Source organism: Bubalus bubalis, chromosome 11 (assembly GCF_019923935.1).
Source record: "Bubalus bubalis isolate 160015118507 breed Murrah chromosome 11, NDDB_SH_1, whole genome shotgun sequence".
Classification (NCBI taxonomy): domain Eukaryota; kingdom Metazoa; phylum Chordata; class Mammalia; order Artiodactyla; family Bovidae; genus Bubalus; species Bubalus bubalis.
This window is the reverse complement of record NC_059167.1, coordinates 75,830,870-75,851,792: the sequence shown is the minus strand read 5'-3', so window position 1 is coordinate 75,851,792 and position 20,923 is coordinate 75,830,870. Positions and strand designations below refer to the sequence as shown.

The 20,923-nt window shown below is 36.9% G+C and overlaps 2 protein-coding genes and 1 pseudogene across 3 annotated transcripts; 2 read left to right on the top strand and 1 right to left on the bottom strand.

The window, feature by feature from the left end:
• The first annotated feature begins 847 nt into the window (after window positions 1-847).
• LOC102392284 (olfactory receptor 4K3-like) lies at window positions 848-6,910 on the top strand. Of its 2 annotated transcripts, XM_044925532.1 has the most exons (2): window positions 848-1,749; window positions 6,706-6,910. In XM_044925532.1, the coding sequence occupies exons 1-2, from the start codon at window positions 851-853 to the stop codon at window positions 6,761-6,763; spliced, it is 957 nt and encodes a 318-aa protein (XP_044781467.1). In that variant the 5' UTR covers window positions 848-850; the 3' UTR covers window positions 6,764-6,910. The 2 variants fall into 2 exon arrangements, with proteins under 2 accessions (XP_044781467.1, XP_006073532.3); XM_006073470.3 differs by lacking the exon at window positions 6,706-6,910 and having other exon boundaries at window positions 851-1,756.
• LOC102391951 (olfactory receptor 4F15-like) lies at window positions 5,041-5,979 on the bottom strand. Its single transcript, XM_006073469.3, has one exon. It carries the CDS (start codon window positions 5,977-5,979, stop codon window positions 5,041-5,043), a length of 939 nt encoding a protein of 312 aa, XP_006073531.3.
• Window positions 6,911-10,021: 3,111 nt separating the features above from the next.
• On the top strand, window positions 10,022-20,923 carry LOC102398655 (annotated as a pseudogene).

Genomic DNA, 20,923 nt, shown 5'->3' with positions numbered 1-20,923 from the left:
TGCTTGTTTATATAATAATAAAACTCAATGGCACCCCACTCCAGTACTCTTGCCTGGAAAATCCCATGGGCAGAGGAGCCTAGTGGGCTGCAGTCCATGGGGTCGCAAAGAGTCGGACACAACTGAGCGACTTCACTTTCACTTTTCACTTTCATGCATTGGAGAAGGAAATGGCAACCCACTCCAGTGTTCTTGCCTGGAGAATCCCAGGGACGGAGGAGCCTGGTGGGCTTCCGTCTATGGGGTTGCACAGAGTCGGACACAACTGAAGTGACTTACCTTACCTATACCTATGAAACATTGCCCAGTCCAAGCCCTAAACAGATGATAATAATGGACAGCTGCTTATGTGTTCATCCTCACGCAGAATCTTGACTTCCCACAATTGAGGTTACATTTTGGGACATAGTTATATTACTTATACAAGTTCCTGCAAAATATACTGTTATTTTTGTAGTGCTCTTCATCTTATAAAATTTATGCTGAGAGGATCTATTTGAGGCTTTTTATTTCTTTATTACTATATTTTACTAACACACATTCATGTCATTTTATATAGCTGTACTTTGTTAAGATTCTATCACTATGTTTATAGGCATTGCTGTAAATTTTCCTTGTATGCAGATACAAGAGTTTACATTGAGCATACAAATGGGAGTGAAATTGCTGCACCATAGAATATATGTATATTGAGCATTAAAAGAGAAGTCCAATTGCTTTTTACAGTGATTATGTAAGTACACGCTTCCATTAGTAGCACATAAAAAACACACTTGAGGCACAGACTGTTTATTTAGAAAATCTATTTTTACATCTTTTCTTCAGATAAATTTAGAAGACACTGAACAGAATGGAAGAAGCAAACCAGTCTGTGGTATCTGAATTTATTTTTCTTGGGCTGTGTGACTCATGGGACCTCCAGGCCTTCCTCCTAGTGGTATTTTCTTCACTTTACTTGATCACCATTTTAGGCAATGTCTTCATTGTGCTCCTAGTTATTGCTGACCTTCACCTCCACTCCCCTATGTACTTCCTATTGGCTAATCTGTCATTCTCTGACTTATGCTTTTCCTCAGTAACCACCCCTAAACTGATCACAGACTTTCTGAAAGAAAATAAGACCATCTCCTTTAGAGGTTGCATGTGTCAGATGTTTTTTGGACATTTTTTTGGAGGGGGTGAGATGGTGCTCCTAGTGATGATGGCCTATGACCGTTATGTGGCCATCTGCAAACCACTCCATTACTCCAGCATCATGAATACAAAAATGTGCATTCAACTAGTGATGACATCATGGATCATTGGCTTTGTGCATTCAATAAGCCAACTAGCTATAATTACACAACTGCCCTTCTGTGGGCCCAGAAAATTGGATAGCTTTTTCTGTGATATTCCATTGGTGATCAAGTTAGTCTGCATGGACACTTATATTCTAGAAGTGTTGACAAATGCTAACAGTGGGGTACTTGCAACTGTTTGCTTCATTCTGTTGCTGATCTCTTACTCTTATATTCTACTTACTGTCTGTCACCAATCAAAGGGTGGGGCATCCAAGGCGCTCTCCACCTGCACTGCCCACATCACAGTGGTCATGTTATTCTTTGGGCCTTGCATCTTCATCTACCTATGTCCACTCAGCATCACTTGGGTGGACAAGTTCCTTGCTGTATTTTATGCGATCATCACACCACTACTAAATCCAGTCATTTATACTTTAAGAAATAAAGAGATTAGAAATGCCATTAAGCGGCTATGATGACTTAGATTTCTGTTGGTATTTCATCATTTCAAATTATCAGAATGTCTACTGTGAGCACACTAAATTGGCCACACCTACCCTGTTACTTAAGACTGGGAAGAGTTTCCCAATTCACATATGGAAATCATGTGTATCTCTTGATGAAAATTTTGTGTCAATTCTTTAGGATTCTAGAATTGTTAAAATGAGTTCCTGTTTGGGAAATCTGGCCAGTCTTTAAAAGTATGATTTTGATTGTTCTCAAGAATGACTTGAAATTAGTAAGAATGTTAATATTTTATATTACTATTCTATTACTTCAACACTGACTACTGTATCAGGGAATTTTCTATTATCCTATGCATTTCTTTTAGCAGAACATTTCACATAGACTTTCTCTAACATTTTCTTTAATAAGTTACTGCATTATATTGCTCTCTTTACTTTTACAAAACAATAGTCATCAATTACCTTCTATAGGCATATCTATAAAAGTAATCACTAAGCATTCCTAATCATATTCAGAAAGTTGAATCATAATCATAATCTGGATAGAGCTTTGTTCCCTCAACATCATGTTTTATTTGTGAAACACCATCATTGTCTTTAAATGATGTATATGAAATACAAAGATGGCTATATTAACAACCTTTAGAGATTTTGCTTTTTTCCTTCCAATTCATAAATTGGTTAGTCAGTTCATCATATAGGTAGGTAAAAAAATTTAGTTTTGCAATAAACTATCCATTTAATTCGCTGCAGTGTTCAAATAGCCTGTAAAAATAAGATTATATACAAAATTTGCAACTTACTCATTACTACATATAACAAAAGAAAACTTTTCTTCAGAAATCTTCCTCAAAAAATTATACAAGTTTACATTCATTTATCTGAATCCATGAATCTAGATACATCTCAAATCTATATTATTTTTTTAAGATGACATGTATGCTAGTCACTCAGTCATGTCCAACTCTGTGACCCCATGGCCTGCCAGGCTCCTCTCTCCATGGAATTCTCCAGGAAAGAATACTGGAGTGGGTTGCCATTCCCTTCTTCAGGGTATCTTCCCGACCCAGGGATTGAATCCAGGTCTCTTGCATTCCAGACAGATTCTTTACCATCTGAGCCTCCATGGAAGCAAAAGATGACATGATTCTGTGCATTTTCTAACATTCCCAATAGAAAGTCTCAAGAATAAACCCTTAAATAAAAGAATTGCTATTTGCATATGCATATGTATTCTGACTTTTTTTGTTCTTTTAATCTCTCTTTACTCAGTTTGGATAATATATAGTGACTTATCTTTGAATCCACTGAGCCTTTCTTCTGCTGTGTCCAGTCTGTTTTTAAATCAAGCCCCCTTAAATTTATAGCTGCACATATTTAATTTTATTTCAAAACATCCTTTGGTTCCTTCTTAGATTGTTTCTCTGTGAAAATTTTTTCAGTTTTTCAACTTTTTCATGTCGCTTTAGATTATATGAGTTATACTTTTTGCTAATGTCAACAATTGAGCCATCCATAGTCTACTTCTATTATTTTCCTCTTAATTATCAGTTACATATCCCTGCTACTTATATATCATATTTTTTTCTATTTTAAATACTGTGTATAAAAGAATATTTAGTTCTGGCATGATATGTGTGTGTGTTAGTCACCCAATCATATCTGACCCTTTGCGATCCCATGGACTGAAGCTCACCAGGTTCCTCTGTCCACAAAATTCTCCACAAAAGGACACTGGAGTGGGTTGCCATTTCCTTCTTCACAGGATCTTCTCGATCCAGGGATCGAACCCAGGTTTCCTGCATTGCAGGTGGAATCTTTTCCATCTGAGTCACTATTCCTCCACAAACTATCTACTCTCTCTTCTTTGAGGCATAAAAGATTAAGGCGTGATCACTTCAATCCAGTCAAGTACTAAAGTCTATTTGAATCTGGATTGTAAATTTTAAGACTTAGTACAGTTCAGGTTTGCTCCTGTTCCTTGGATATATCCCTTCCCAGTTTGGATGGTGATTCTACTAGATCTTTTTCTCCTCAGTCTGAAAGAATTCAGGTGATTCAGTTTTGCCCTTCAGAACTTTTATGCTTAGAACTTTAGACTTTAGTCTTCTTCCTTCTCCTGCTACTTTCAAAAAGTATGGAAAATTACCCAAAGAGAAATCTGGCTTTACATTGTTCTTTTTAATTAATGTACCTAACAAGAATCCATTAAAAATACAAATAAAAGCAATGAAATAATTATGAACAGGAAAGATATAAAATGTACAACTGATTGATAATCTTAAATGAATCTTGGATCACAATACTCAAACATAGGGTCCTTTCACAGCTTTGCAGGAAATTTGGTTTGGTCTTCTAGTTATCAAAGTAAACTATAAATTAAATTAGTTTTGTTATTTATACAGGTTATACACAATAACACATAACCGAGACCCATGTTTTGACACAAAAGAGTTATATAAGATGAGTTATTAGAGAAAAATAGTGATTTGGACAGAATGGCTGTTAGCTAATAATACCAGCCAGGCTGTGGTCAGACCAACATGTTTCAATGTTGGAGGAATATTCATTGATGGATTAAGTCATAATTTCAGAAAATTGTGAAATAACAATATATTCATAAATTTCCCTGTCCGAAGCCAACTGTAGATGACTTGAGTCTGGACATGACTGAGCGACTGAACTAACTAACTAACTAGGGTGAGATTAGTAGCCAGAGGCCAAGCTCATGAAATATATTATGAGGCTCTCCCAAATGCTTTTGTTCTGCCATCTGTTAGTCTCCCTTTATTATGCTACCTTATCCATCTTCTGTCCATTCCACTTCTATTACCCTGTTTTGTTTCTGCAGGTTTTAAATCCTCCCTCACACATTTTTCTGTCTTTCAGAAAAAATATGATTTTTTCACATCCTAGCTTTAAATCAAAGGCAAGTTAGATATTTCACAACTCTTTCAAACTTTTGACAATATTAGTTATAAGTTAATTCAATTAACTGAATTAAATTGATTAATTGAATCCAAGCAGGGTGATGTATAAGGCCATACACTCGGCAGATTCGAAGTGTATAACTGACACGTTTTCAAAAATTTCCACCAAGCAATTCCTGGGATTAATCTGGCAATCAAACAACTTGTTACCCAAAGAGTTCAATGTAACCTCATAATAAATGGTCTAGTCTAAATGTTATAAAATGGTGACTTTAGGGAAAAAAATCCCCAATTTTTGTATATTAATTTAAGCAGTTTTATTACATGAAGTTATTTGAAGTAACTTGGGCTTCCATGAGTTACTTAGGAGACCTTCCTCCAAATCAGAAGCTGACTACTCAGTCTCCTCATTGCCATCTTCATGTCTTTGTTCCTCAGTGTGTAAATGGCAGGATTCAGGATGGGTGTAACCAGAAAGTCTAAAATGGCAAGAAACTTATCCACTGGCACCGTGGGAAATGGCCACATGTAAACAAAGATGCAGGGTCCAAAGAACAAAACCACCACAGTGATGTGCACTGACAGAGTAGAGAGGGCCTTGCACAAACCACCTGAAGAGCGTTTCCATACGGTGACCAGGATGAAAACATAGGAGATGATCAGCAAGAAGAAAGTGCCCATGGATATGAACCCACTGATGGCAGTGACCATGAATTCCATTCTGTAGGAATCTGTGCAAGCAAGTTTGATAAACCAAGGAAGGTCACAGTAAAAGCTGTCGATTTCATTAGGACCACAGAAAGGCAAATGGATCACAAAAGCTAACTGGACCACTGAGTGAATGAGGCCAATAGCCCAAGCACCACACAGAAGCAAAAGGCACACCCGTGGGCTCATGATGGTCAGGTAGTGCAGGGGCTTACATATGGCCACGTAACGGTCTAAGGCCATGGCAGTGAGCAGCACCATCTCAGATCCACCCAGCGTGTGAAGGACAAATATCTGGGTGACACACCCCTGGAAGGATATGGTTTTGTGCCCAAAGTACAGGTCAGAAATCATCTTAGGAACTGTTAAGGTAGAAAAACACAAATCAATAAATGAGAGGTTGGCTAAAAGGAAGTACACGGGGGAATGTAGATGAGGGTCAAAGGTCACTGCAAACACAACAAGGAGATTCCCCAGAACAATTGTTACATAAAACACTGTAGAGAAGGCAAGGAGGAAATGCTGCACTGGTCTAGAAGTAGAAAGTCCCAGGAAAACAAATTCAGACACCGAAGAGTCATTTGCTTCATACATTGGCTTGGTCTGGCGATACCTAAAGACTAGAAACAAAACATAACCAAAGCATTTATCAAACATTTTTATTTAAAGAAACTGATTTAAGCTTTTATCAAATATAGTTTTAAATCAGAAATCTTCACTAACAGCCATGAATATATTCTGAAAATATAATGCATTAATTTGTTTCTTCAACTAATGCAGCTAATGAGTGTAGCTGATATTACTAATGAGTATCCACTATATTCCAAGTTCAGTGTCAAGTTCTGGGTTAAACAGTAATTCTGACTTTGAGAGAAAATGGGCTAGATCTAGATGGGTAGATACAGGTAGATACATAGATTAAATGAATTTAAATACAGATACATTTCTGACAACTGATTTCAAGGAAAAGAACAGAGGGCTATGAGAACAATATGACACATCTCCATCATACTTACTCAGACTCTGCTAAATATGAGTCATTTTCGAAGAGTAAATACAGTAGTCCAGACTTTGGAATGCCATGTGTAAAGACCCTGAGACACGAAGGCCAGTGAGGAAGGAAGGTGAATGATTGAGCTCAGGAGGAGAAACAGGCCAGACAGGATGGAATCTTGTATCCATGTTTAATAAATGAGAAATCTACAAGAAGAATATATAGGAAACCCATTTTCCTACAAAGTCTAGGGAAAAATAGAAAAATGTTTATCTTTAGTTCTTATCAGTAAATTGTTCATCTCCAGGCTTATATGCATTTATCAGTTTGAGTCATAAGAAATTGTTCTTTCAGTTCACATTTGGTCAAATATCAATTTTATAGAATTCAATCTAATATATAAGCTATTTATTCATATATGATATTCTAAACAACTCTAAACAAACCAAATTAGTGATGCTTTTTCCACATTTGAATTGAATACCAGGAATCCCCCACTTGCACGGCCACCACTAAGCTTTCCTCCAGGCCCCACACCACTAACAACCATGCTCTCTTGGCACTCCTCTCTTGGCACTCCACACCACGCCTGGGCTCTCCTGTGGGCACAACTCTGCACTGCCTCAGAGAGAAAGTAGCATAAGCCGGTTGGAGCCCCTTGAAACTGTTATAGCCAAGAACAGACATGCAGGCAGCCAGGCCAGTCAGGAAGGACACTGTGAGGGTAATGGATGTGAAGTGTGTCTTATAGACAGAAGGAAATACTGCAGGGGTGCTGCCAGGAGGCCCTGATACAGGGGCAGTGACTAGAGGATTTTATAGCCAATAACCAAAAAAAATAGAATTGGACTGAGCAAAAGAGAATGAATGGGACAATCATCAGAGTTAACTGCAGTGGGTGTGACATTTCAAAGGAGCTATAATCAAGCTTCTGTTTAAGGCTTTGATCATGCAAATGTAGATTTTTAAATATACATTGTCTGGTATACAAAACAATGTATATTCACTTTGTTTCCAAATGTAAAAAATAAATTAAAATGTTTCAAAGACCCAAAGAAAGTTCAGTTTAAAAAAAATACTGATTAATTTTTAATCAGTATTTTTTTTAAACTGAACTTTTAGGAAAACTAGGTGATCATTTTTTTTCCTTTCTCTTTCTAAACATTAAAAATCCATTAATAATACATTCTTCTTTTGTTATAGTTCAGTAAAAAGGCAAAATATTGGCACTAGTCAAATGAAAGATTATATTTGATGCAAAGGTCCATATAGTTACTGCACAAGGAGATTAAACTCGAAAAAGTGGAGACACGTGCACAGGCACTGACAAGTAGGAACAATAACAACACATACAGGTGACCAATGAACATATTGATAGACACCTAGCCTTAGCAGCAGCAGTGATGAGGAGACTCACAGTTTTCTGTTTCACCAACTGACAGGGAAAAAAGAAAGGGAAAAAGAGACAGATGAAAATGAAAAAGAATTTCCAATATTATGAAGCTATAAAAATTAAATAAATAGTTCTATATATACAGATCTGGAAAGATTTTCAATTTAGGGGACACAAGAAAGTACATAAAAATAACACTACGCCTTCCATTTTGGAAAAAGTATTGAGGTTCTCAAAGCATTAAAATTAGGAACTATCCTTTCATGTAACAATTTCACTTCTTATATATGCAAAGGAAATGGAATCAGTATCTTGAAGCAATAACGACAATCCCATGTTCATTGCAGCATTACTCACATTAACCAAATTATGGAAACAAACAAAATTTCTGGTGATGAATGAACAGTTAAAGCAAATGTGATACACACACACAACACAACACAACACACACATACCAAAATACAATTCATTCCAAAAAAAGAGAAAATCCGGCTATTTGCAATAAGGTGATTAAAAGCGGAAAAAAGTGTAATAAGCCAGTCATAGAAAGCAAAACACTGCATCGCATCACATATAAGACATCTAAAAGAGTCAAATTCATGGAAGCAAAGGGTGAAATTGTGGCTTTCAGGGTCTGAGGGGAGGGTGAAATGGGGAGATGTTGGTCAAAAGAGACAAAATTTCACATATCAAGGTGAATACGTTCTGGAGACCTAATGCACAAGCAAGTTGTGCTTTATACTTGAAATTTGCTGAGAGTTAAATCTGCAGTGTTTTCACACACAAAACAATGGTAACTGTGCCAAGTGGTGGATACATTCATTAGCTTGATTGTGGTAGTTATTTGATAATTATTGGTAATTATTTGTCATATATAATATAGACATATAACAAACATTATTTGATATACATAATGTATAATAGACCTAAATCAAAGCATCAAGTTGTACACCTTAAATATACACAATATTTGTGACAATTATACCTCAATTTTTCTGAAAAAATAAAAACCTGTTATAAGCCACTTGCATTAAGGTTGTTACTGCATAATAACATTGTAAACTATCTGAAAAAACCTATATTAATCATCATTTGTTGGGGCTTGTGCAGTCCTAGAAAAAGAGCTTTCCACCCATAGCGATTCAGGAACTAATCTAGTTAAATTTGATGTTACATGAAAATTGAGGTCCTGTTCTTACCAGTAATAATATTATCATCACCTATGTGCAAAGTCAAAAGTATTAAAGATATCTGTGTATTCATATTCATAGCTGGTATTGATTCCTGCAAAAATTGTAACATGATGACCAGTATACTATGTCTTAAATTGGTATAATGTTGATGTCAGTTTATTATATTTATTTAAGTACCTGGAAACAACCATCCAAATACTGAATTAAAGTGAGAACCTCTAACAGCAAAAAATTATTTTTATGAAAATATGTTTATGCTCGAAAAAATGTTCTAAGACTGCACATTAAATATTACCAATAGTGAATCCTGAAAAATAGGACTACATATGGCTTTTATTTCCTAAGGCCTATATTTCTGTATTATTTAAATGGTCTAAAACAAGCTGATATTAGCTTATGACTTAAAAATAAAATTTATTGATAAAACACAGAATAAGAGCCTCAGATAAACATACAACCCTTCAAATTCAGACGTAGTGATGGCAGTACTATTTAGTCAAACATTTAAAAATTAATTTTACAAGTGTGTGCTTACTCCTAAAAAAATCACAATAGCTCCTTAACAGAAAATGTTCTCTATAAGAAATTAATGACCAAGTTAAAACCTTCTATTTGTGACAGTCTACTGCTAGTTTTTTTTTTTTTTAAACATGTTTCAACGCGATTCTCTCAATTCATCCCATTCTCACCTTTCTCCACAGAGTCCAACAGTCTGTTCTTTACATCTGTGTCTCTTTTGCTGTCTCGCATATAGGATCATCATTATTATCTTTCTAAATTCCATATGTGTTAATATACTGTATTGGTATTTTTCTTTGACTTACTTCACTCTATATAATAGGCTCCAGTTTCATCCACCTCATTAGAACTGATTCAAATGCATTATTTTTAATAGCTGAGTAAAGAAACTCAGCTGAGTTGGAGATGCCGTCCAACTCAACACAACCTACCACATCCACCCATTGCTGGGGAACCCCGAGTTCACGGCCCCCGAGATCATCCTGGGGAACCCCGTCTCCCTGACCTCAGACACGTGGAGCGTGGGCGTGCTGGCCTATGTGCTTCTCAGCGGCGTGTCCCCCTTCCTGGACGACAGTGTGCAAGAGACCTGCCTCAACATTTGCCGCCTGGACTTCAGCTTCCCAAGGAGTGAGCCTGAGGGCCAAGGACTTCGTGTGCTTCCTACTGCGTGAGGACCCTGCCAAGTGCCCCTCGGCTGCGTCGGCCCTCCAGGAGCGGTGGCTGCAGGCGGGCCACGGCCATGGCAAAGGCGCGGGCGTCCTCGACACGTCCAGACTGACCTCCTTCATTGCGCGGCTCAAACACCAGAACGACGTCGGACCTATCCGTAGCATGAAAACCTTCTTACAGAGCAAGCTTCTGCCTCGAGTTTGACCTTTCTTGAAGTCCTTTCTCATTCCCTTTCACCTGCCAATCAGCCGTTAAATCTTGACTTTGTTTTTTTTTTTTTTTTTTTGGAAGAGAAAACAACAAACCGACGACGACGAAAGCAGTCCCCCGCCCGATTGTCCCGTCGTGTGACACCGCGTGCGTTCCTGAGTGAGCCGTGCTCTGCAGCTGCCTGGGACTCGGGCCACAAGCCCTGCGGGGTGTAGAGGGGTGGGGGTGGAGGCCTTCTGGACTCTGCGAGAGCGGAGACAGCGTTGCTGAGTCACAGTCTCTATTGTTTAGCTGATTGATACTAATAAGGAAGAAAATGAAAGGAAAAGGAAAGAAAAAAGAGGAGACAGGAAAGACAAGAACAAACAGAGGGAAAAAATAGGAGAGAATAGAAGCAAGCAAGAAGGAATACCATGACAGACAGCTAAAAGGGAAGCAGCAGTTGGAACAGCGTCCTAGGAAATGGTTCCTGAGTCTTTTTTGCCTGCTCACTGCTTACAAACTCTCAGTAACTTCTGTATTCACAACGTCTCAGCAAGGCACATAATGGGACTGTCTACAATTCATTTTCCCAGCCCCTTATCTCACCTCTCTACCTCACAAACCTGAACTACAAGGACACTTGTTCTGTCCTTAATATCAAGGTTACCCATATTTTTGTTCTGCACTATAGCTTTACTTTTTCATGTGGCTGATTACTTTTTGTTCTAGAACTTCTGTCCATTTTTACTCAACAATGTCCCCCTCTCTCCTCCAGTCTTCCTGAGATATTCCTCCATTTTGCTATCACATCTTACTAGTGAGAGTCTCATATTCTTTTTCATGATGTTATAATTTACAATTGGCTAGTCGCTCTGTGGGCTTCTCGGGTAGCTCAGCTGGTAAAGAATCTGCCTGCAAGGCAGGAGACCTCTGCTCGATTCCTGGGTTGGGAAGTTCCCCTGGAGAAGATATAGGCTACCCACTCCAGTGTTCTTGCCTGGAGAATCCCCATGGACAGAGGAGCCTGGTGGGCTTCAGTCCATTGGGTTGCAAAGAGTCAGGAACAACTGAGTGACTAACCACAGTTGCTCTGTCTCCACTGCTAGGAGTATGAGCTTCTTAAGAGCAGGAACTATGTCTTAAACATAAATCCTGACCAGATGAAGTTTTGTGGATTTAGGAGAGAAGACAAGGGTTTGGGTGGCTGTGGATGTGCATATACATATGTCTCGAAAATTGACAATAATAGTTTCTCATTAAACACCCTAATTTTTTTATATTATTCCCAAAGAAAACTAATGCTAGTAGAATTTTTTAAAAAGCAATTGTCATTCTAGAAATTTCAATGAACAACAGGTAAAAGATGATTCACATCAAAATCAATTCCCAAGGTCCTTTCTAGTACTTAGTGAAATATAATCCATGTCCAAAAATTTCCCTGTAAATTAAAATACAATTTAGGTGTATGAAGAGCTGTACACAACCTGAAATGACAACTTGAATTTACCCTTGGAAAGACTGGCACTTGTGTATTCAACAAGGTTCAACAAATGCATATTGAATTGAAAAACAGAGATAAGAAAGAGCTGGAGGTAAGGTGGTACATGGAGAGAAGTTTTGTAATGTTGTAGTAGAGTTGCTATATTTTGCCCATATAGGGGAAAGAGCTGGTAATTTTAACAGGTTATTCACTTAAATTATACTTTCTCCACTTACCTGACCTCCCCAAAAAACAAATCCCAAGAAACAATATTTTCACTATAATAGAATCTTTTAAGAACTGTTTCCATCTTTGATCTCTGTGGTTAGTTCTCCTTATAGTTACTCCAGCTTTAACAACAGCTTTGGATGACCCTTTGATGACTCAGTGACCTGAATTCCCAGGCTGTTAATTATGAGATCTCTGAATTCCCATAGCATTAAGAGAATAAAAAATATTAGAAGTTTGATTGAAAAAGTAAATGGGAAACAAAGGAAGCTTTGGTTAATAAATTATGACAACAGTATCTTCAAGGAAACTCAGCATCTCCTAAAATTTGAATATCTATTGATAAATTAAATATCACTTAGACCAATACCTGCAGAAGGAAATGTCAACCCACTCCAGTATTCTTGCCTGGAGAATCTCATGGATGGAGGAGCCTGGTGGGTTACAGTCCATGGGGTCGCAAAGAATCAGACATGACTGAGCGACCACTTCACTTCTTCACTTCAGACCAATACCAGTGCAAAAGGAATGCTTATTAAGACACTCATTAGTAAAAATTATTTACTATTCCACTGTAAGCATATTCATGGAATATTCCTAGAAACCCTATACTTGCTTTTACCTCATTTATATAATTACCAAACACATTTTAGCCATAATAATATCTAAAAAAATAGAAATTAAATATGCTGGCAAAGGTCAATATGCTAAAGTCAAAACTAATATTCAAATGAAATAATATTCTGAATCAGGAATTTAATCCCTATACTAATGCTGATTCTTTTTTTTTTTTTGTATGTATAGTTCATAAGGCATATTTTATTTTTTTTTTGTTTTTTTTGTTTTTTTTTTTAATTTTATTTTATTTTTAAACTTTACATAACTGTAGATCAATGTTATAGCATATTAAAAAGAAGAGCTCTTATGTCTATTAAGCTTTTTGTTTTTCTGAGTATTATACCTATACTACCTCATTTATTATTTCCAACAAAATGGTGAGATGGAAATACAATATTCTTCCCCATTAGATGAAGAAATAAGATTGTAATTTACCAGTTAATAGTAGGAAAGAGACAGAATGTGTGTCTTGGCATTCAGCCCTGTGTATTCTTTATTCATGAACTAAATCTAGACATACTGAATATCTAACTCTATAACGCTGCTCAGAAAAGTAATGTGTACACACAGAAGACCAAATATCACAATTCTTATATCATTTAACATTATTATAAGAGCTCCATTTCAACAGATTGTTTTAAAAAATTGGTTTTTGTTAAACTGCTATTATTTTCATTTTACAAAAATTTAGACTAATTTCTGCATAACATCTAGCCTAGAGAGAAATAAGCAAAAACTTTGTGTTGGAACAGTAGCATTCTTTTTTACATAAGTACACATTAGCTTAGCATGATTTAAAAAAAAATGAGCTTAAAAAAAGGTGGATAACTAAAATCTTAATTCATAATGGAAAATAATATTTACTCATTTATCTTTTTAGCATTGCATTTTATATATGAAGAAGGAAATGGCAACCAACTCCAGTATTCTTGCCTGGAAAATCCCATGGACAGAGGAGCCTGCCAGGCTATAGTTCGTGGGGTCACAAAGAGTCGGACACAACTGAACAACTTCACTTCACTTCACTTCACTTTTATCTTATCAAGGTAAAATTAACATAAGGTAAAATCAATCATTTGAAAGCCACAAACCGATGGCATTTAGGCATTCATTATATTGTGGAATCATCACTTCTACCTAGTTCCAAAATATTTTCATCCATACTGAAATGTGTATCAGTACATCAATCCTTTTTGTGGCTGAATATTATTGTTCGTTATGGATTAATACATCCATTCATCAGCAGATTAATATTTAGAATGTTTCCACCTTAAGTCATTGTCAATCAGATCAGATCAGTCGCTCAGTCGTGTCCAACTCTTTGCAACCCCATGAATCGCAGCACAACAGGCCTCCCTGTCCATCACCAACTCCCGGAGTTCACTGAGACTCACGTCCATCGAGTCAGTGATGCCATCCAGCCATCTCATCCTCTGTCATCCCCTTCTCCTCTTGCCCCCAGTCCCTCCCAGCATCAGAGCCTTTTCCAATGAGTCAACTCTTCGCATGAGGTGGCCAAAGTACTGGAGTTTCAGCTTTAGCATCATTCCTTCCAAAAAACACCCAGGGCTGATCTCCTTCAGAATGGACTGGTTGGATCTCCTTGCAGTCCAAGGGACTCTCAAGAGTCTGTTCTGTAATATTCACATACAAGATTTTGTTTTAATACTTGTTTTTAATTATTTGGGGTTATAGACTAGGAGCAGAATTGATGAGTTTTATGGTAATTCTGTTTAACTTCTTGAGCAACTGCAAAGTAGGAAGGGTATCACCCCACTGAAATGTATTTAACATTTTTCTCATGATTACACCAGAGTTATGGGTTCAGGGGAAGCACACCACAGGAGATCTGCCATTTTGACACCTCCCATCAAGTGTCTGTACCATCACCATGATTTATGTCTGTTGATGTTCACCTTGATCACTGAGTGAAATGTGTCTCAGGTTGCCTCATTGTAGATTTACTTTCCCTACTATCCACACTATATTTTGAGGAAAGTCACTACACTCAGCCCATACTTAAGGAACGAGTAGTTATGTTCCCCTTGATTAGGGTAGTGTGCTTCATAATTTATCTCTAATTCTCCTGCATGGGTGATTACTATTCTACCCCATATACTAATTTATTCACTCATTTACATCAGTATGAAATCATGAGTATTTATACTTTGGATTATAATCTAAAACTGCTATTGGGAGTTTTATTTTCATTAGGCTCTTAAGCCTCTTTGATGTATACCTGCATCAAATTTTGTGAGTATATGTATGTTTGAGTATTCCCTTATTTTCTGGGACCAAAAGATGCTCCCGGCTTATCTTGTATCTTTATTTCCTATTCTTACAATAGCCATTTCTTGAAAGATCCCTGGTTCCTTTAACTGGATAACAGTATTAGAAACAAACACAAGCTCACAAGCTCACGGGCTCACAAGCTTGTTGCGAGGCTGTCATTCCATTCAAGCACCCATAGAAGACACAGCAAATGTCTTAGAAAATATATTTCAAATTACAGTATCATAAAAAATAATTTCACTGTACTAAAATCTCCTGGGTGTAACTTATTCATTCATTCCCCTTAACCCATGAACCCCTGACAACCACCTAACCACCACCTAACCACCTCACACTGTATCCATAATTTTGCATTTCATACAGGTGGAATCACACAGCACATAGACTTTTCAGATTGGCTTCCTTTGTGTAGCAATAGACACTTAAGGATCCTGTATATCTTTTTATGGCATGATAGATTATTTCTTTTTATTGCCAAATAATATTCCATTGTACAAGTGTACCACACTTTATTTAACCATTAACAGATTGAAGGACATCTTGGATGGCTCTAGTTTTTGATAATTATGGATAAAGCTGCCACAAATGTTCAAATGCAGGTTTTGTATAAACAGGATTTTTAACTCAGTTTGGTAAATGCCCAGCAGTACAATTACTTTATCATATGGCAATACTATCATTAGTTTTGTAAAGCTCTACCAAATTATCTTCCAAATCTTTGTCCTTATTTAAAGTTGTTTTAATCAGGCTAGAGGTTTCTTTAGATTACTCTTTCATTGGTTGTCCCATTTGATTTCTTTAAAAGCCCCATGTCCTAGAAGTCACAGGAGTATAAGAATAACAATATCAACACCTTGATTAATGGAATAGAATGTCCACCTCCTCCAATTGTTGTGTCTCCTAACATGGTGGAGCTGAAACACAAGATTCATTTACTCCCTAAAACACATTAATAGATATACTAGATAGAGAGGAAGTAACCATAAAGTTTAGATAAACCCTGGGAACCTGTCCAGAGTCCCCAATCACTGAGAAATAGTGAAATGTCTGTTTAGCAAAAGCTCTCTAACAATGAGAAAGGAAAAAAATGAATAGAAAGTCATCCTGTAGATATGCTGCATTGTAGCCACCCATTCTTGATGAGCTGATGTGGAGCTGAGATAAAGGTATTTGACCCTGCCTTCTCCCAACTTCATGCTGCTGCTGCTAAGTCACTTCAGTCATGTCCGACTCTGTGCGACCCCATAGACAGCAGCCCACCAGGCTCCCCTGTCCCTGGGATTCTCCAGGCAAGAATACTGGAATGGGTCACCATTTCCTTCTCCACCCAACCCCATATTCAAGGTTATTTTAATGTAGCTATCATCATTAAATGTTTGTATTCCCAATGTTTGAGATATTCATACAATGGAACCTAAATAAATGGTTTAAAGAGTTATCTCTGGCTTCCATTCCTAAACACAGTCAGCTAAAGTTTAATGTACAGATGTTTCTGAACTGTGTGTCAAGACAGAGGACTCTCCTATGCCTGACCGTCAGCCACATTGACCAGTGGTGGATTGACATCACTGACACTATCTACGTAGTTAATGTCAAGTGTAATAATCCCGCTCTTCTACTTCATTCTTTTCATGTCTGCTTTCCAAACCCTAACCACTCATTCTCAAAGTGTGAAAAGAACACTAAAAGTGTGGAGTTACATAAATTTTCTCTTAATTTCTCTAAAAACAACCATATACATTGAATGAAATATATTTAAGCATATTATTTGAGAGTAACTGGAATTTAAAATATCCTTTAACACTGTATATTTTTCAAAGAAAGATTCTTCCATATATTTAAAAGTGCACATGTTAGTATGTAACTGCATAGAAAACAAACTGAAACCATAACCACCAATATGTGAACAATTTTATTTTTCTGATTAAAAAAAAAAAGTAACAGCAATGGGCAGATAGAGACACACTATCATATTTCCTTCTCAGACCACTAAAGTGTTGGATTCTTGTCCATAAGATTAAGTCATATAATATTGTATAAATGATAATAAGAGGTAAACTTCCCTTACTGTTTTGTTATTTTGAATAATATTGCTAATATTGCCCTTTGGGTATGAGAGTGCTCAGTTGTGTCCAACTCTTTGTGACCCCTTGGACCACAGCTTGCCAGGTTCCTCTGTCTAAAAGATTATGTCTGCAAGAATGCTAGAGTTGGTTGTCATTTCCTATACTAGGGATCTTCTCCATCCATGGATCATACCTGTATCTCTTGCGTCTCCTGCATTGGCAGGAGATTCTTTACTGCTGAGCCACTTGGGAAGCCCCAGTATTGTCTTGTACTCATTTTTCAATCATGATCATTGCTCAAAAAATCAAAGAAACTTTTGACACTTTAAAATGTCTCTCTATTCTTCATTAGAACTTTTATTATTGTCCTCACCAGTTCTTACTCTGATCTTGACAAAAGACACACTTTCCAGATGGTATTCTTAATTCAGAGAGACCAGAATGAAGTGGTCTCAGAAGAACATAGCATGAGTAGCTTGAAAAATTTCCTACTCCAGAGGCCTCTCTCTATACTAAATATATGCTTCACACTCCCCCATGAACACTGGTCACAGCAGAAAGTGGATTCTTTGTTTTGATGCAATATGATTCTATTTCAGAGTCTATTTAGAATATGGACAATGTTTTATTCTCGGGAAGAAGTGTGGTCAAATATGGTGTCTTTCTGGTGAAGAGATACACTCTGCACACTAAATTTCTTAACTTCTCCCTTAGTTCCCTTCCTTATCATTTTGAAGACAATGTTTTAATGCCATATTTCCATGCACAGTAATTAGAAAGGTTTGGAATTGTTCCAACTTTCAGAAATAGATTTCAGAAATAGATTCAGAAAGATTTCTTTTCCAAGGTATTGGTGGACCTTCTGGACTCTCTATATAATCAAAATGAGTACACAGTCTTATAGCTATGTAGGTGCCCTCTTTGAGGTAATATTCAGGTCCTCACAGATCCACAGTCATCAGGATCTACAGTTTTCTTGACTTAAGGAAAACTGTGTTCTAGGTACAGATATGTAACTATAATTAACAGAAATTTCCAAATATTGAGAAAAGTGACAGTTATTAATTTAACTCAGGAAGGAACCTGATAGAGATTATGGACAGAAATCTCTCAAAGCCTGAAATAGTCAAGAGTTACCCTGGAAATGGGGTTTTGCTCTTGGAACTGAACTGGAGATGCAGAATGACAGCACAGATGCAGGACTGGCATCAGAGAGCATCGGGATTGCACTCCAGTCATGCTGTTTCCAAGCTCTGAGACTCTAACAGGTTACACTGGGAGCCAAACTCAGAATAGTAATAAATATTTCACTTATTTTATTTTATTTGGTTATTGTGAAGATTAGACAATATGGGTGAACATTTCTAGCATATGAGAGGTATTCAGAGAGAGAGTGACAAAGGAAGAGAAAGGTTTAGTTTTTCCATAACCTGAAATTAGCAGCTCAAAGAAAATAAATTGTCCCATTTGTTTTTATTTTTAATTGTCCTAACATTTGATTTTTTTGTGTGAGTTCTGCTCTAACTCATTTGATTTTCAGCTATGCTCTTAGAATCTTTAGGCTTACTTCTGCTACTTAGGGTAGAGTTAAAAATTACATACCTATTTCATATAATTAATTTTAACAATATTATTAATATAGTTTTTATATAATTACCTCAGTAGTAATACTTTGCCTTTTGTAATTTAACTAAAATAATATTTACAACCTATTAAGCTACTGTTAGGTGAAAAAGTAGGCATAAGCTTTTATTCTTTGATAGATCATACACCACCTACAATCTATTTCTTTTTCACTGAAGTGCTCAAAAGTGATCACAGATCATAGTAAGAAAATATTCAATAAATTCCTGTTTACCACACTGGAAAAAATTAAAAGCCCCCCCTACATCTATTACTTTCTAATTTTCTTTTAACGAAATCAGTATCATCAATAGCTTCAATTACAGACAACAGGGAGATTATATTCATGTAAAACCCCAGGACCACAGCATTGAATTGATCATAATTCTTAATTCATAGCACATTCACAAATTTCTCAATGTCTATTTTGAATTTGTTTGCTTATTTACAACAAAACTATAGCTATAAAAACATGACTAATACAAGACCTAAATAGCTCATAATATCATATAGCTAATAATGTGTGCATACTCATCCTGATCCTTACTTCCCCACAGCTGGAGTTACTTACATCATTTTAAATACATAGTTTATACATAGAAGTCCCTATAAAATACACCATTTTCTATTGCTGTTCACTTTATAAAAATTATGATGACCTCTTTTTTATTCATTACTATGTCTCAAAAAGATACATCTCTGTCATTTTATATAGTTGTATTTTATGTTTTATTTTGGAATAATATTCCACTGTCATGTTTATATGTATAATTATAAATATTTCCATATATACAGTTGTAAGAATTTATCTCAAGCATGCAAATGAGACTGAAATTGCTGGACCATAGGATGTACAAGCGGAGAAGGCAATGGCACCCCACTCCAGTACTCTTGCCTGGAAACTCCCATGGATGGAGGAGCCTGGTTGGCTGCAGTCCATGGTGTCATGAAGAGTCAGACACGACTGAGCAACTTCACTTTCACTTTTCACTTTCATGCATTGGAGAAGGAAATGGCAACCCACTCCAGCGTTCTTGCCTGGAGAATCCCAAGGATGGAGGAGCCTGGTAGGCTGCTGTCTACAGGGTCGCACAGATTCGGACACGACTGAAGCGACTTAGCAGCAGCAGCGGCAGGATGTATGAGTATTGAGCTTTACAAGAAAAGGACAATTTTTTTCCAAAGTGACTATGTAAGTAAATGCTTTCATCAGCAACAAATAAGAAACCTGCTTGATTCAGAAAATATATTTTTAATGTCTTTTATTCAGATAAAATTAGAATAAACTGAACTAAAAGGAAGAAGTAACCAGTCTGTGGTTCATGGGGTCACAAAGAGTCAGACACGACTGAGCAATTGAACTGGACTGAACTGAACCAGTCTGTAGTGTCCAGATTTAATTTCCTTGGGCTGTGTGATTTATGGGAGCTCCAGGCCTTCCTCCTAATGATATTTTACTCACTTTATTTAATCACCATATTAGGCAACATCTTCATTGTGCTACTAATTATTGCTGACCTTCATCTCTACTCTCCTATGTACTTCATATTAGTCAATCTTTCATTCATTTACGTATGCCTTTCATCAGTAACCACGCCTAAACTGACCTCAGACTTTCTCAAGGAAAACAAGACCATCTCCCTTAGAGCATGCGTGTCTCAGATTTTTGGGGGAACATTTTTTTTGACCGGGCAAAATGGTGCTGCTTGTGTCCATGGCCTATGACCTTTGTGTGGCCATCTGCAAGCCACTCCACTACTCTAGTATCATAAACACACAAATGTACATTTGGCTAGTGATGACATCATGGATCACTGGCTTTGTGCATTCAATAAGCCTACGAACTATAATTATATAATTTCCTTTCTGTGGATCCAGAGAATTGGATAGTATTTTCTGTGATATTCCATTGGTGATCAAGCTAGCTTTTTTGGACACTTATGTCTTAGAAATGTTGATTCATGCTGACAGCGGGGTACTGGCCACCATCTGCTTCATTCTACTGCTGCTCTCTTACTTTTATATTCTGCTTACTGTCTGCCATCAATCCAGGTGCAAGGCATACAATGCTCTCTCCACTTGCAGTGCCCACAGCACAGTGGTCATTTTATTCTTTGGCCTTGTATCTTCATTTCTCTTTTTCCACTCAGCGCCACTTGGGTGGGCAAGTTCCTTGCTGTATTTTATGCGATCATCACATCACTACTAAATCCAGTCATTTATACTTTAAGAAACAAAGAGATTAGAAATGCCATTAAGTGGCTATGA

Bases quoted from the DNA above. Each gene is read 5' to 3' on its own strand.
- LOC102392284 (XM_044925532.1), top strand. From the start codon at position 851: ATGGAAGAAGCAAACCAGTCTGTGGTATCTGAATTTATTTTTCTTGGG. The intron at 1,750-6,705 runs GCTATGATGACT...TGCATTTATCAG, and splicing joins ATTAGAAATGCCATTAAGCG to TTTGAGTCATAAGAAATTGT.
- LOC102391951 (XM_006073469.3), bottom strand. From the start codon at position 5,979: ATGTATGAAGCAAATGACTCTTCGGTGTCTGAATTTGTTTTCCTGGGA.